The following is a 15,458-nucleotide window of genomic DNA, read 5'->3' as shown; positions in this document are numbered from 1 at the left end:
AGGGCGGGAAGGGGCGGGCGGGTGTGAGGGGAGGGGCGGTTCGTGCCCAGAGCCGAGCCCGCGCTGTTCCTGGGCGCGTTCCCGGCTCGGTGTTGGGAGCGTGCAGCTGCTGCTCGGGCTCTGGGAGAAGCGTGCGGCCGCAGCGGGGTCCCAGCCCGCAGAGCTGGCTGCTGGCCGAGGCTGAAGTGCCGGAACTGCCGTGCCAGAGCTGCCCTGCGCCGTGGCACTGCCAGAGTCCCAGGCAGAGCCGGGCTGGTAGTGCCTACAGCTGAGCGAAGCCCTGCCGTGGCAGCACCCCAAGCTCTTGCTTATCCCACAGAAAGCGAGGATCAGCACCTGGAGGAGACTGCGTCATTCCTGCAAAGGGACTCTCTGCTGACATCTGCCATGTCTGGCAGCAAGCAGGAGGGCGCTGGTGCCAGGGAGCCAGGTGAGGGCAAAGCAGCCCTCTGACAGCCTGGCCCAAGGGCTCTTGTGGCAGCAGGCAGCGTGGGGATCAGAGCAGAGGCAGGGGGAGGCAGGAGCTGCTCGGCCATGCCGGAGCTGGGAGCCTCCTTCCTGCCCAAGTGGGGCCCAGCTGGGCCAGGGGGCAGCTCCTGGGACAGCCGTGCCCACAATGGCCCCTGCTCTGCAAGGCCTCCAGCCCTGCCCATCAACTAGGCAGGGACAGAGCAGCCTTGGGGCCGATGCTGCTGCAGGCTCAGAGCCCCACAGAGCTGCTCGTGCCCGGTGCCATTGGCTCTGTCCCCTGCAGCCTGCATGCTGTGTCACCATGCCGAGGCTGAGCCCTGTGCCTCCCCAGGCCCTGGCAACTGCTCCTGTGCTGCTCTTGCACTGCCCAGGGCACCCACGGGCCCTGCTCGGGCCTCACGCAGGCCAGAACCAGCTGGGGCTTTGACAGCTCTGCTGCTCTGGGCCCAGCCCTCGGGCAAAGCACCCGCCTGTCCCTGGGCTGGGGGCAGTGCCCAGGCTGGGCTTGGCAGAGCCCATCCACTCCTGGAGGGCTGGGGGCACTGCTCTGGCCTGGCCTGGCCCGGCCCTGGGGTCCCTTGGCATTCCTGCTTGCCCTTGCATCCACCAGGGATGGGCTGCAGCTCAATGGCCCGACCTGGCCGCACACTCAGGCCTGGAGCCTTCCCGTGGCTCCCCAGGGCACGAGAGCCTCAGCCCCAGCTCCCAAACACGACCTAACAGCCTTTGCTGATATTGATCCCTGTTAGACCTTTGAAAGCATTTTCAAAGTAACCTTGTTTGGCAACACTTTCAAGGAACAAACGTGACTCGCTTCTAATCAGTAAAAACTTTATTGGTTTGCTTGCACTTCCTATAGGGTATCCTAATGCTTCCTTTGGCGTTCCAGAAAATAATGAAAATCTAACAAATTCTTCAGAGAAGTTCCTGAATCCACTATGAGGAGAAGTCTCTACATTCACTACCCTTACATAGTTATGTAGCTGCGCCTGTAACACACAAAGATGTAGTGGTTTACCTGACTGGACCACACAACATGATGTTATACACACCGCTACACTACAAAACTTCTCTTCCCTGTTCATTACAAATTTGAAGCTCTTCTCGAGGTCCTGACTTAATTTTGCATGCACATTCATACCTGCAATCCCTCCCCATGCTCAGCTTTCACCTAGACTTACCAGGGAACAGATGTTCCATACTCACCTCAAGCAATAATCTACGTCTGTCTTCCTAACCCTCTTTTTCTTCACTGACTTCTACTAATCTACAAAATAACTGTGGACCCTCTGCACAAAAGAAACATCCAATTAATATCCTTAAGCACTTGTGATTGCGCTGCTGCTTCTAACAATCTTCACCACCACAGCACTAAAATCAGAAATCAATTCTTCACATCCTTCCTGTTCTCCTGCCCCCACCACACCTTGGCTCCAGCAGAAATGTTCCCTACTGCAGCCTGCTGTGCTAAGAACAATCAAAGGCAGCAGCACATTTCCTCAACATGCTGCAATCTGAATTGCACTGAAATTGCTGCTGTTGCATTAGAAGCTCAGCACCAGCACGCCACACCTTCCCCCAGAACTGAGGCCTGCTGAGGCCTGAGCTCTCCATTTCAACACACCCTGTAAATCAGGCTGCCTGGAAGATTGCAGGCCGGGAACTGTGTGAACACAGTAGTGCATATCAGCAGAGTTATGGAATCAGTCTCATGGAAGGCACATCCTTTAAGCTTAAGACTCTATTCTACAAAGTGTAACCAGCAATTGTTTTGGTGGCCTGTGCAAGTTTTAGGGGACTGTGCATGTTTGCTTTGGATGTTGTTTTCTTTGTTTCTAAATACAAAATTCAATGGATTCAGAAGAGAAAGCCCCAGATTTATTAGGACAAAGAACCACAGGGACATATGTGGCTGACAAGAACACTCAACATTCCTAATGGTAACTCCAGAAAGAGAGGAAAAAGACAAATATGATTTAAATACCTGAAAGGATCCAAAATGTCTAGGTGACCTGTCAAGTGACTAAGTTTTTGGTAAACTGTAAAATTCCAGATTCCTATTCGGTAATTGTCTGAAAGAAAAGAAAGCCAGAAATCTGCTGACCTTTGCCTTACCAGGACTTTCTCATGGGATTCTGCCACATCTTGGATCACAAGTGAGGGTGGCAAATTTTGACTAGAAAACTTTGATAGCTAGGCAGCATTTTTTCCTCCTCACTGAATTAGAGGAAGGGTTTAAAAGGAAAAAAATATAAAAGAGGGTAAAGAAATTCTGTCATACCTCTTAGGTGTTCTTCATCTTTGGAGAAGAAAAAACCTCTAGCATTTTCTGTGCGGGGTAAAGAAAGAAACCTAGAAAAGGACAAAGGGATTTGAGCATCCTAAATTGTACTATCAAATTCCATGAACACAAGTTAATCCTGTAGTGCTTCAGAGATATGCCATACATTGAAAAGCTTCATTCCCTAGGAACTGAATAGAGCTTTTTATTTTACAAAACCCTCTTTTAAAGACAAAAACTGACTGCGTCTTTGGCTTTTGGCCAAACTCAGTTTGGAGTTGGTCAAACCAAAATGACCCAGTTAATTTCTTGTGCTCTACTCTTTCTTTCCATATTCACATTCACATCCAATGGGCTGCTGGGAGTTTTGACTCTGTGCAGCACAAACGGTTTTCCCAGATGACTTTCATTGCTCAGAGGTGTGCAATGTCAGTTTCCCATTCCCTGAGTGCTGCTATTAATATTCCCACAGAATCCAACTACTACAGCCAAGTAGACAACAAAGAGAAATGCAACTTGCATTTCTTGGTCCTGTTCGATTTCTGTCATCTCAGGCTCATCGTCACCCTCAGAACTGCTGTCCTGGAAACGTGGATCCTCTTGCCATGTGGCTTTTACCGGCTTTATTGTCCCAAGCGTGTAAGGCTCTGCAATGACAGCACCAAGAGAGAAAAAAAGGCAAAACCAGATTATTCCTCTACTGGTCAGGAAAAATTCCTCCTTTCACATGAAATACTTACAGTGGAGAAGAGAGATTTAGGAAGGACAGAATCTGACCCTGCCAGACTTTCTAAGCTACATCTCTGCTCTAGTATTTTCCACTTTGTTCCAGGGATCCCTTATGTATTCCTAAACATTTCTCATTGTATTCAGAAGACACTGAATACCTTCTCAGTTCAGCACAAGTGTAGGGGGCTCGTTGCTTTGTGCTGCTGCGTTGGGTTTTTTAATACTTTGGATAACTTCACGGGGTTTCTTTTCTCTCCTACATGACTGGGACTCGAGTTAATGTTGTTTCATCTTCATTTCAGACGGCCTCATTTTATCTAAAGTTAAGACACCCCAATGATCATGTGTCATTCTATTTCCTTTTTTTAAAGGTCCAAGAGTAGAATTCAGTAACAAACAGAATGTTCATTGAACTTGGGGCCAGCTCTCGGACTTTGCTCCTCCCTCTACATTAACGCACATTTCCTTAAAAGCCTTGTGAGGTCATGATATGAAACTTGATATGACTGGTGTGTCACCTTTTTCCCTGTTTGAGGAATGCAGGGCATGAGAACAAGCTTTTTCACCCCTCAGCAAAAACCCCATTGGCTTCTCAAAGCAAGCCTTTCAGAATTCCTGAGATGCAAGCATGAGGCAGCTCTCAATAATCTACCACAGCCCCGGCAAACAGAACTGAAGATCAAAATGCTTCTGCCTAATTACTGACTTCTGCTGCTGAAAATCCCCTGCATCCTGACCTTCTTTACACCATGTTGCCCTACAGTGCCTGCCAGAAGCTCTTCCTTATCAATGGCACTGTTAGAAGGGTTCTGCTGTTACCTTCTTTGATGCCCAACTCCTCTGTGCCTCCAAAGAAGGAAAACTTGAAAGAACTCGTCTCCTGAGCTGCGTCGCCCTCAGGCAAAGGTCCCAAATGGTCATCTGGGGCAGAGTCCTGTGCATTCTCTTTGTCCCAGGGTATTTCCTCAGCCTTTTCTGGGTTGTTCTTTAAGGTCTTTCATAGAACAAACCAGAATAGATGGAGGAAATACCATCTATTCTGGCTTGTTCCTTGAAAGGCCTCTTTCAAATCTGCAGCAATACTGTAGAAGTTGTCTTCAGACACTTGAGGCAGTGTCTCACTCTTTCTTCTTTTTTTGGCTTTACTGAAATGAGATTGTTCAAGGTTAGCAACACAGCACACGTCCTTTTCAGACACAGCTTCCCTAAGAGCCACCTTGCTCTCAATGTCTCCCTAAGCATATCCAAGCCCATTAAGGAGTGGTTCATTATCAAGGGTAAGCAGTGGGGAAACATCTGAGGTTGGAGTGTAAAGGCAGGAACAAGAGTCCTTTTTAATTAGCCACATCCTTAAGTGACTTTTCACTGAATACACCGTTACACAGAAATCAAGGCATTTAGCCCAGACTTCTTCCTGCCAGTAGAAACATCAAGAGCTAATAGGGTTTGCTCACAGAGCTGCACATCTCAGGGTCCCTGCACTGACCGTTCTCACCTTCACTTCCGGCAAGGAACACACGGCCTAGAAAGAAAAGATGACAGCGCTATGCGCTGCTGTTGGAGGTCCCAGTTGAGGTCCGACGTCGCTGGTGGGAGCGGCTGCTCCTGTGAGATGTCCCCGACCACGTCCCCCTACGCCTGGGCCTCTCAGCACTCGCTGCTGTCCTCCTGCTCCTGTCCTGGCGACTCCTGGACCGCAGAGTCTGAGTCGAGGCCCGGCGCTGCTGGCGGGAGCGGCTGCGTCTGGGGGGCGTCCCCGATGATGTGTCCCTTTGCCTGGGCCTCTCAGCCCTTGGTCTTGTCCTGCTGCTGCTGCCACGGCGACTCCTGGAGCGGACAGGTGGACTCTGGGCCCAGCCTTGCTGGCGGGAGCGCCTGCGTCTGGGGTATGGCCCTGGCCATGTCTCCCTTCGCGTGGGCCTCTCAGACCTTGGCCCTGTCCCACTGCTCCTGTCACAGACACTCCTGGAGCGGACAGGTGGACTCTGGGCCCAGCCTTGCTGGCGGGAGCGCCTGCGTCTGGGGGATGGCCCTGGCCATGTGTCCCTTCACCTGGGCCTCTCAGTCCTTGGCCCTGTCCCTCTATTCCTGTCATGGCAACTCCTGGAGTGGACAGGTGGACTCTGGGCCCAGCCTTGCTGGCGGGAGCGCCTGCGTCTGGGGGATGTCCGTGACGGTGTCCCCCTTTGCTTGGGCCTCTCAGCCCTTGGCCCTGTCCCACTGCTGCTGTCACGGCGACTCCTGGACCGGACAGGTGGACTCTGGGCACGACTTTGCCGGCGAGAGCAGCTTCGCCTGCGGCTGGGCCCAGCACATCTGGAATGGACCCTGTCCTCAGGGTCAGGGGACGTGCTGCGTGTTGCCCTTGATCTGCTGATGCTGCTGGTGTCCAGTGAGGAAGATGGCAGCGCCTGCTGCCATGCTGCGTGCTGGGGCCTGCTGTGGCTGCCCGTCTCTGGAGATGGAGACGGGGAAACCAGCACCAATGGCACAGGGCTGTGGGAGCTGGGGTGGATGGCCTCAGATTCTGACCAGCCATGAGCAGATTGTAGTCCTGACTGTCTGGCCAGCCTGGGGCCGTTGAGCTCTGTCTCTTCCCTGGCGGCTGTAAGGGCAAGCAGGAATGTCAAAGATCGCCCAGGCCCCAGCCAGGCCAGGCCAGAGCAGTGCCCCCAGCCCTCCAGCAGTGGATGCTGTGCTCTGCCTAGCCCGGCCTGGGCACTGCCCCCAGTCCAGGGACACCGGGGACTTTGATCATACATGTTCCGAGCCCAGCACGCTGTCACACTCCCATCTCTGTGTGCTGTTCCTCAGGCCAGAGCAGCGCCTGTGGGTGCCCTCAGCAGCACAGGAGGAGCACAGGAGCAATTGCCAGGGCCTCGGGAGGCAAACAAGCTCATAGCACTGAGAACAAAGTGTACCAGCACGTGGCTGTCTGGCCAAGCACTTCTGGTTCTTCCCGCTTACAGCCCTTGCCGAGATACAGGTTCCCTGCAGAGCCCCAGGTGCAGCTTCCCAACTTACCCCTGTTCCTCTGCCTCCTCCCTGCCTCCAGGGTAAAGGCAATCCCTGGCGTTGCATTGGCTGTGCCTCACTCCTAGATCTGCAAAGGCATCGTTGTCCTCCCATGTTGGGTCTCTGATGGAGAAAGGAAGAGATGATGAATTTCTGCTGCTCTCCCTCACGGAGGTCCAAGGTGTCCCAGCTCCTTCTCCAGCGCTTTTCCAAGTTGGGCGTGAAGCTGAAGCCCAGGCTCATGGGACAGGGCAGGGCCAGGGCTCCTGGGGCAGGGCCTGGCACAGCACAGCACTTGCACCCTCCTGCCTGGTGGGCCAGGCAGAAGGACACCAACCGTAAGGGGACTCGGATCCCCAAGATGAACATTTCAACAGGGAATTCCCCACTGTCTCTGCACAGGGGGCACTGGAAATACAAAACACCAGCACGCAAGGCCTGTCCCTGCAGGGCAAACACAGGCAGGGTGAGCGAGGCCCTGCTGCTGCTGCTAAGCACCTGCTGTGCCCTGGCGCTGAGGGGAGGGCTCCTACCTGGATGCAGTCCCTGTGGAACCAGGCCCTTTGGCACGTTGGGCACACCAGGGTTGTGAAGGTCGTCCTGTCCTCCGCAGGCTCCAGGCAGATGAGGCAAACGGTGTCCGGCTCAGGAGTTGCCTCCACCTCCTGCTCTGGACGGTGCTCAGGGCAGAAGGACCTGGAGGAAAATGGATGGGGAAAGTGAGAAATGCTGGATCATTCCCCAGGGGTGGCCATAAAGAGAGATGAGGTACCTGAACGGAGTAACGTATACATTGACACAGCCACCCTCCTTGGCACAGGGCAGGTGGAACCATCTATCACAGTCCGGCACGCAGCACATGATGGTTGCCCCGCTCTGGCCACAGACGCAGCAGCGCTGGAAAGAGCCAAGCAGCCGCATCAGCAGCAGCAGCAGCCTCGAGGCCTCCCCGGGCAGCCGCAGGGCTCTGGGCAGGGCGCAGGACGTGGCCACTGCCGGCTCCCACCCCACAGAGCCGCCTGCTGGAGGAGGGAGGCTCCTGTGCCAGGGCCTCTGTTCCAGAGCTGCTGGGAGCCAGACTTTGTCCCGGCTGTTGGGCCGGCCTTTCTTTCCTGCTGTCTGGTCTAAGCTCTGGCAAACCTTGCCAGGCACAAATCTCCCTGCTCTTGTCAGGCTCTCACCTTCTGTGCTGCCCGCCAGACCACAATTTGGAGATCTCGTGGGAGAAATCCCATGAGTCCATCGTGGCGGCTCTCTTGCCGAAAGAGTAGAGTAGCGAAGAGCTGCAGGCAAGGGGAGGAGCTGATGAGGAGAGGGCGGCAGGAGCTGCCCATTGCAATGGTGGAGGGAGCGCCCGGAGCCACTCACCATGCAGAACACGTGGGCACAGAGCCCACCCTTGTGCAGTTTGTCACCGCACATGTCCGGGTCAGCCTCGGCACGGCGACACAGCATGCAGGCTGCAGGGGACAGAGCCAATGGCACCGGGCATGAGCAGCTCTGTGAGGCTCTGAGCCTGCAGCAGCATCGGCCCCAAGGCTGCTCTGTCCCTGCCTAGTTGATGGGCAGGGCTGGAGGCCTTGCAGAGCAGGGGCCATTGTGGGCACGGCTGTCCCAGGAGCTGCCCCCTGGCCCAGCTGGGCCCCACTTGGGCAGGAAGGAGGCTCCCAGCCGCGGCATGGCCGAGCAGCTCCTGCCTCCCCCTGCCTCTGCTCTGATCCCCACGCTGCCTGCTGCTACAAGAGCTCCTGGGCCAGGCTATCACAGGGCTGCTTTGCCCTCACCTGGCTCCTTGGCTCCAGGGCCCTCCTGCTTGCTGTCAGACATGGCGGCTGTCTGTCCTGCGTCTCTGTCCTCGTGGGACGTTGTCACTTCGAGGTGCTGAACTGTCTATGGGAGAAAGAAGGGGGGGGGGGAGTTTGCAGAACAGGCCCAGAGCCACGAGGCTGTACTCCCTGCTCAGGCCTGCGTAAGCCCTGCTCCTGTCCGCTTTCTCCTCCCGTCGTCGCGTTGAGGAACACCGCAGTGTCCTGGCTGTTCCTCCGCTGATTCTGGGAAGGGAGAGGCAGGTGAGGCTGCAGCACAGGCCCACAGCCCTGAGGTGTGAGGCCCCTCTGGTCCCTGGGCAACCACATCCCCGCCCTACCTTCTCCTCCCGTTGTCAGGTCCCACTGACAATCGGCCTGAGCCCAGCGTCCCCTTTTGTGGCCTTGGTGGCACAGGTCACAATGACCACTCTGACATCAGAGCCGTGTACCCAAAATCAGGGCAGCCATGGCCTCAGGTCCCTGGCAACCACTTGTGGTGGCCCCCTCGGGCACCGAGCTTCTGACATGGGTCCGAGCATTTGCTCAGGGTGGAAGCAGGGCCGGGACTCCTGCAGCAAGGGCAGGGTCAAATGCCAGGCCCTGGGGCAGCCATCCAGGAAGGCACTGTAGGCAGGGAGGTGCTGTTCAGGCACTGCCATGCCTGGGCTCCGGCCCTGGCCAAGGGAAATCTGTGCTCCTGCCCCTGGCAGGCGGTGGCCCAGAGAGCCGGTGCAGAGTCAGCTGCACTGCAGGGATTCAAACCGTGCTCTAGGTGAACTGATGTTTTCCTCAAGACCTGTCTGCAGAAAACTAAGATGAACCTGATTTGATGCTGCTGCATTGGGCATTGGGTATGGAAGATAAACCTGGACACCACCACAGCTGCTTCCAGACCTCAGTTTTCTGTCATCCTATGAACTAACAACTTTCACATTTCATATAAATGGAAAAATTAGTACTAGGCTCCTGAGAATCGTCATCTTTTATACTGACTCAGTGCAAAGACACGAAATGCACTGAGATTTTTCTGTGTACATTTGACAGGAGAGCTTGCAATTGTCCTCCACTCAAGTCAAATACAGGAGGATGCTTTTCCTACATTACATGAACTTTGCCAGTTTGGTCCATGCTTTCCTACTAGAAAATACATTGGAAAAATCTCAGGAAGAGAAGCACAAACAATTCTTGTCAATTTTTCTCTTTCGTGTCTTTGCAAACATGCTCCTGGAAATCCAGATCCATGACTTCTAGAACAATCAGTGGGATCTCTGGGAAGCAGGGCAGGGGCTGACAGGCAGGGACACCCTGCACCTGCCTGATGCTGGGGCAGCAGGAGTTCGTCCATTTTCCTGTCTCCATGGGAGAGCCACCTTGGCTGGGAAAGGATCCCTTCACTGCTCTAGGAGGGAGGCACAGCCAGTGCAATGCCAGGGAGTGCCTTTACCCTGGAGGCAGGGAGGAGACAGAGGGGGAAGTTGGGAAGCTGCACCCGGGGCTCTGCAGGGCTCCCGGCCAGGGCTCCAAGCACAAGGAGCCAGAAGAGCTTGGCCAGACAATCCCGAGCTCTGGACACCTTGTCCTCAGCACCGCGAACCCGTTTGCTTCTCCAGGCCCTGGGCACTGCTCCCGTGCTGCTCATGCAAGTTACACACAGACACAGAGCTACCTGCTCTGTCTCAACCCTCTTCAGCACTGGACAGCACAACACAGTAACGTGTTCTCTTCAGGACATGGTCTAATTATTAATAGTCCTGCAAAGACTCACATTCAAAGCATACACACACAAAACCCCAAACCCTGGTACAGACCTTGCATCAACACAAAATGCTTGTTGCTCTTCAGAAACACAGGGCAGCACTTTTGGCCAATGCTTTTTCCTCTAAGTTCTTTCAAAGGATTGAAAAAGCGACTTTGTTTGGCAACTTCTTCAAGGAAGAAACAGGAGAGCCTTCTGAGTTTTTAAAGATTTATTGGTTTGCTTTCGCTTTCCTTTTGGCATCCTTACACTTCACCCTGCATTCCAGAAAATCATGAAAATCCAAAATAATATCAGGGAAGTTTCTGAATTCTTTCATGTTTCTCTCAAAGACTTTCTTGATGTACATACAAGCTACATACAATGTATAACATACAGAGAAGCAGTGGTTTCCCTCACTGGACATTACAAGACAAGGTTATAGATTCCACTATCCTAAAACACTTCAGTTGCCTGGTAATTACAAAGCCTGAAGCTCTTCTAGAGGCTTTTCCCATTGCAACTTCATTAGGTTCGTCTCTGCTCAACTCTCGAGCCTGTCCAGGTCTCACTGAAGGGCAGCAGAGCCTTGTGGTGCCTCAGGCCCTGCTCCCAATTCTGTCCCATCAGCAAATGCTGAGGGAGCGCTCCGTTGTCGAAGGAAGGAGACCAGGACATCAATTGATCATCACAGGCCTGATTTTATTGATCAGTACGGCGGGTTAAATACAGTTCATAATGAACTTCATGCATATTGCAAAAGTTGAGCTCAGGATTGGTTAGTTACATATCAGCAGCTACACCTACTTTTACATTCCTATGGTCCTACTTTTGATACTTTCTACATATTCTTAGGAGATATTCAGGACTAATCTCTACTCCCTCTCCTCATGTTGCAGCAAGGCCACTGATTGCTAATTGCTGACATCTTCTTTCAGCTTGCTGACTGCTGATTTCCCTCTCTTAGCTTAACCAGCGGCAATATGTCAGTATGGCCTTTCTCAGCCAACCAACTATTAATAAAACTCTCCACATTTCCCCCGTTTTCTTCTTGAGCAAGGAAATTAGTTTGCCTGGTTTTTGCTATTGTACGGCTGACCATGTTTTGAATACAATTAAAAATACAAGGCAAAATAAGCAAAAACAGTAAAATTACACCCAGCAGTCCTATAGCATAGATCACAAGGTTCCTCAGCCATGGCCCAAGTCCTAAGCCTTTAAGCCATTCGTCAATTCCTAAACCTTCTTCTTCCTTGAGATTGTGAAGTCCCTGTTGCAGTTCTTTTATCTTAGTGTGAATGGACACCGAATGATCTGATAGATTCATGCAACACATTCCCTCAAACTCTTCACATCCATGTCCCTGTGCTAAGAGCAGAAAATCTATGGCAGCTCTATTTTGCAAAACAGCATGGTTAACACTCTGCACATCTGCGGTTAGCATGTCTAGAATTTGTGATGTCTTGTTCAGCTCATCCTTTGCCCAGCACCCTAATTGCTTTGCTAAATTCATAGCCTTATTGGCAGATCCTCCTGGCAAGATAGTTGAAACAACCACTTGTTTGAATGTGCCCCAAAACTGTGGATCTCCTATCGAGCTGCAGTCTAAGTCATGTATGCTACGTCTCTTTCTGTTTGAATTTTGACTCAGCTGCATTAGCAAGGACACATTAGGGTGAAACAATGACAATTTTCCCAAATAACAGGGTCCACCCTGTGGTCTAGCTGGTATACCATTCCACGCTCTGTCTCTGCAAATTAAAAATATTCCTGTGGGTAATTTCATTGGTGCAGTGATCTTTGTGCTGTTACATTTACTGTAATGCTGCGGAGAGATTCCACTCACATACAGGAATGAATCTAGGGTGGCCCATGATTCTTTTGGTCGGTTTGAAAATTTAAAGCTAAACCATCCACCAGCTGTAGTGTTAGACAAACTGGCGTTTGTACTGCCGAAAAGGTCCAATTCCTCAGGAGGAGAATGTAAAGAGGTGTTGAGTGATTGGATCAGTAAACATTGACGATAGCCATCACTCTGACCTGCATATATCCTTGTTGCCCTGGCAGTTTGATGTTTGACATGCTAGGCATACATAATGTTTGATTTTTTATCAAACTGCAAAATTCTCCAGGAGACCACACCGGAAGTCTCACCAGGCATGTTCGAAATGGATTAGTGACTCCTCCAAGACTAAGACAAAGTGATGATTGGTTAATTTGGTTAGCAAGTGTTACCCATAAATTTTCTCTTGGCTGACTAAAACGTGTTATTTCTACTGCTTCACTTATTACAGCATTGAGCAATATAACAAGAACAAACCTCATTTTTCCTTCTGCTTGCTTTGTTTTTCCTTTCTCCGCTGTCTTTTCCCTGGTTTGTTAGATTCTCTATTGTAAGGCTGAATCAATTTTTGAATACACTGATCTAATTCTAAATCAGCATCTTTGATTACAGGTATAGCATGAGATAAGTTTGAAGGCAAATCAGCTTTACAGCGAGCTGCTATGATGTGTGAGGCTTTATTAATTTCAGATATTCTAAGTGTTCCCTGCAACTTCCACCTAAGATATGCTATAATTGCTTGTTCAGCACTCTCAAAAAGCTGTAATCCTGTCCGTCCTGGCAGGCCAGTACTTTGTTCAAGAGCTCTAACCCAGATAAAATTTCGAATCCACTTTCCAAAACAAGGTAAACACCATAAATATCCTATTGACCTTTGTGAATACCAATAAACCTGATTACAATTCGCACAATGCAAAGCTACCCATGCATAGCACTTATCATTATCCCTTTTGCAAACATAACAAGGAAGTGAATGTAAGTAAGGACCAGTATAAAAGTCTGTCTCTTCAATCCAATGCAACCAATTCAATGGTGGTGATTGCAAAGCCTCTTTAGCTTTTTTACTATATGAGGCTAATAGCTCAAGGTCTTTCTTTAACACAAGACGTATTTTATTTTGCAATCGTAGTTCTTGTTCGTTATCTTCCTCAACAACTATATCCTCCCGAGGGTCCCACAACTGTAAAAGTGTCCTAATCATAGAAAATAATTAGCAATCACCTATAGCCTTATTTACACGAGGTCGTTCCCTTTTTTGCCTTCCTTTTCTTATCTATCTTCAATCTTGCTGCTCCTATTGTTGCTGGTCCTGCCACTTGCAAACTCAATTTCTGCAATTCTTCAATGCAGTAGTCTAGTGCCCTTTCAGGATTTCCCTTGAAGGGCCCTACAACTGAGCGCTGTGTTAAAGGTACTACTTTCCTACACCTTACAGAGACTATGCGTGATTTACTTTGAATCTTAATTCTCTTCACGACACATTATACTTCCCATCGATAATAAGCAAGAATTTTCTGTTCAGGAGACTCATAAAGACTTAGAGCTATATACGCATTTTGCCCTGTTTGTCTCCTTAATTCATTTTGCCAACTTTCACTCCACCGGTGCTCATGTTCACAAGTATGACACCAAAAATCCCACAATAATGATTGTTCTAACCAAAAAGTTCTATCACAACCCCCACAAAGTAGGGCTATCCAGGCAGCACAATGTGGATCGTGACAGTCAAGGCAATGTTCCTTTGCTGGATTTATTAAACGAAAAGTTGATAATGAGTCAATAAAACCAATCAGCTCCTGGGTTGTCCGACAGTAGTGTGTCAGTGCTCTGTCCACCGCTTTCGAGTATCCCTTCAGCTGTAGCAGCAGCGGTTGTAGGACCAGAAGCAGTTTCTTCCCCAGTCGCTCCTTGTCCTCCTTCGTGAGGCGGTCCACCAAAGGCTGCATCAAAAGCAGGTTTAGTCCACTTAGCAGGCACCCACAGAGGCCCTGTAGGTGAGGAAACACAAAGATACCCCCGACCCCAATATAATACTTTTGCAGGTTTTTCCCATAATCCTGTACTGGGGTTCTTATACTTAACCCAGACCTCTGTTTCCTTAGTATTTTCCTGACCTGACCTTGGATGATGTTTAATTGCAGGAGGGGTATCATCTTCCCCAAAAATACATAAATGATTAATTACATACAACACCTTAGCCAAACATGCTTGTGGATCTCTCAAATCTTGATGTTTTTCAATATATTGCTTAAGGGTACCGTTTGCTCTTTCCACTATTGCCTGTCCAGTAGGGGAGTGTGGACTACCTGTCACATGCTTACCCGACCACTGATTCAAAAATTTGTGAACCCTAGCACTCACATAAGCTGGAGCATTATCTGTTTTGATACTTTTTGGAACTCCCATGACAGCGAAGCAACTTAACAGGTGTCTGATAACATGTATAGCTTTCTCTCCTGCCTGAGCCGTAGCCCATATGTAATGACTATACGTATCTATAGTGACGTGCACACACTTGACTTTACCAAATCTAGCAATATGTGTAACATCCATTTGCCATTTCTCATTTATTTCTAAACCCCGAGGATTAACTCCAATGTCTAAACCTATTCCACCATTATGATAACTACATGTTGGACATGCTCTAACAATAGCTTTAGCTTCTGACAAACTCAATTCAAATTGCTTTGCTAATCCTTTTGCATTTTGATGATATCTACTATGTGCTTCTCTGGCCAATGTATGCTTATCAATAGGACAAGAGTTATCAATGGGTAGGGTGACCAATTTATCTGCACGTTCATTTCCTTCTCCTAAACCTTCAGACCATTTATGGCTCCTGATATGAATCACAGAATACGCTGCATTTCTGTCCTGTAGAGCTTTCCTTATTTGTACCAACAACTCATACAATCGTTTATTATTCACTTCCTTAATTGCTGCTTCCTCTATTCGTTTGACTACTCCTGCAACATACATAGAGTCTGTAACCACATTTAAAGGCTCCTGTAAGTTTGATACTGCCCATACTACTGCCAACAATTCCAAAGTTTGTAAACTATCTGCAGGGTCTGCTGTGATGATTTGATGTTTCCATTGTCCTTTTTCTTGCCAAGTGACAGCAGCACGCCTTGATTTCTTTCCTGCATCTGTAAAGGCTGTAATAGCTCCTTCTATAGGGCGTTCTTCTCTCAAGGGTCAAGTAATCCAGTTCCATTCTGTCATCCATTGCAAAACTCTAGGCACTAATTTGCTGGTATCTACTTTTGCAGACGATGTCAATAATGCTTCCTGTAAATCCTTTGAATTAATCAGGTACCAGTCCAAGGTTTCTTTTTCCATAGGCAATCTAATGGTAGCAGGTTCTCTACCATCCACTTCAAGAATTCTGAGACGCCCCTTTTTGATTAACGCAGCCAATTGTTCAATTTTTGAACATATTGTTTTCTTATGCTGTAATGGTGGAGACAACCATTCCAACACCTGTATCTCCCCCGTTTTCTTTTGTTGTTGAGAGAGAGCACCAAGCAGGTGGCAAGGGCTATTCCAGATAGTAAGGTCAATAGGGTGGTCGAG

The 15,458-nt window shown here is 49.9% G+C and overlaps 2 protein-coding genes across 2 annotated transcripts in view; one reads left to right on the top strand and one right to left on the bottom strand.

Moving 5' to 3' along the window:
• LOC102065316 (uncharacterized) overlaps nt 1-15,458 on the top strand; it is a 603,976-nt gene that overhangs the window by 207,044 nt on the left and 381,474 nt on the right. The gene's annotated exons all lie outside the window — the stretch shown is intronic.
• On the bottom strand, nt 6,236-14,288 carry LOC141728036 (E3 ubiquitin-protein ligase PHF7-like). Its single transcript, XM_074534335.1, is given in 11 exon segments — nt 6,236-6,359; nt 6,506-6,619; nt 6,834-7,014; nt 7,017-7,192; nt 7,269-7,393; nt 7,678-7,779; nt 7,865-7,956; nt 8,281-8,386; nt 8,449-8,547; nt 13,718-13,822; nt 14,244-14,288. Coding segments are annotated over 11 exon segments (1,269 nt in total).

This window comes from Zonotrichia albicollis, unplaced genomic scaffold (genome assembly GCF_047830755.1).
Source record: "Zonotrichia albicollis isolate bZonAlb1 unplaced genomic scaffold, bZonAlb1.hap1 Scaffold_83, whole genome shotgun sequence".
NCBI lineage: Eukaryota > Metazoa > Chordata > Aves > Passeriformes > Passerellidae > Zonotrichia > Zonotrichia albicollis.
The sequence above is the reverse complement of the archived record's forward strand: the minus strand, read 5'-3'. Positions and strand labels throughout refer to the sequence as shown.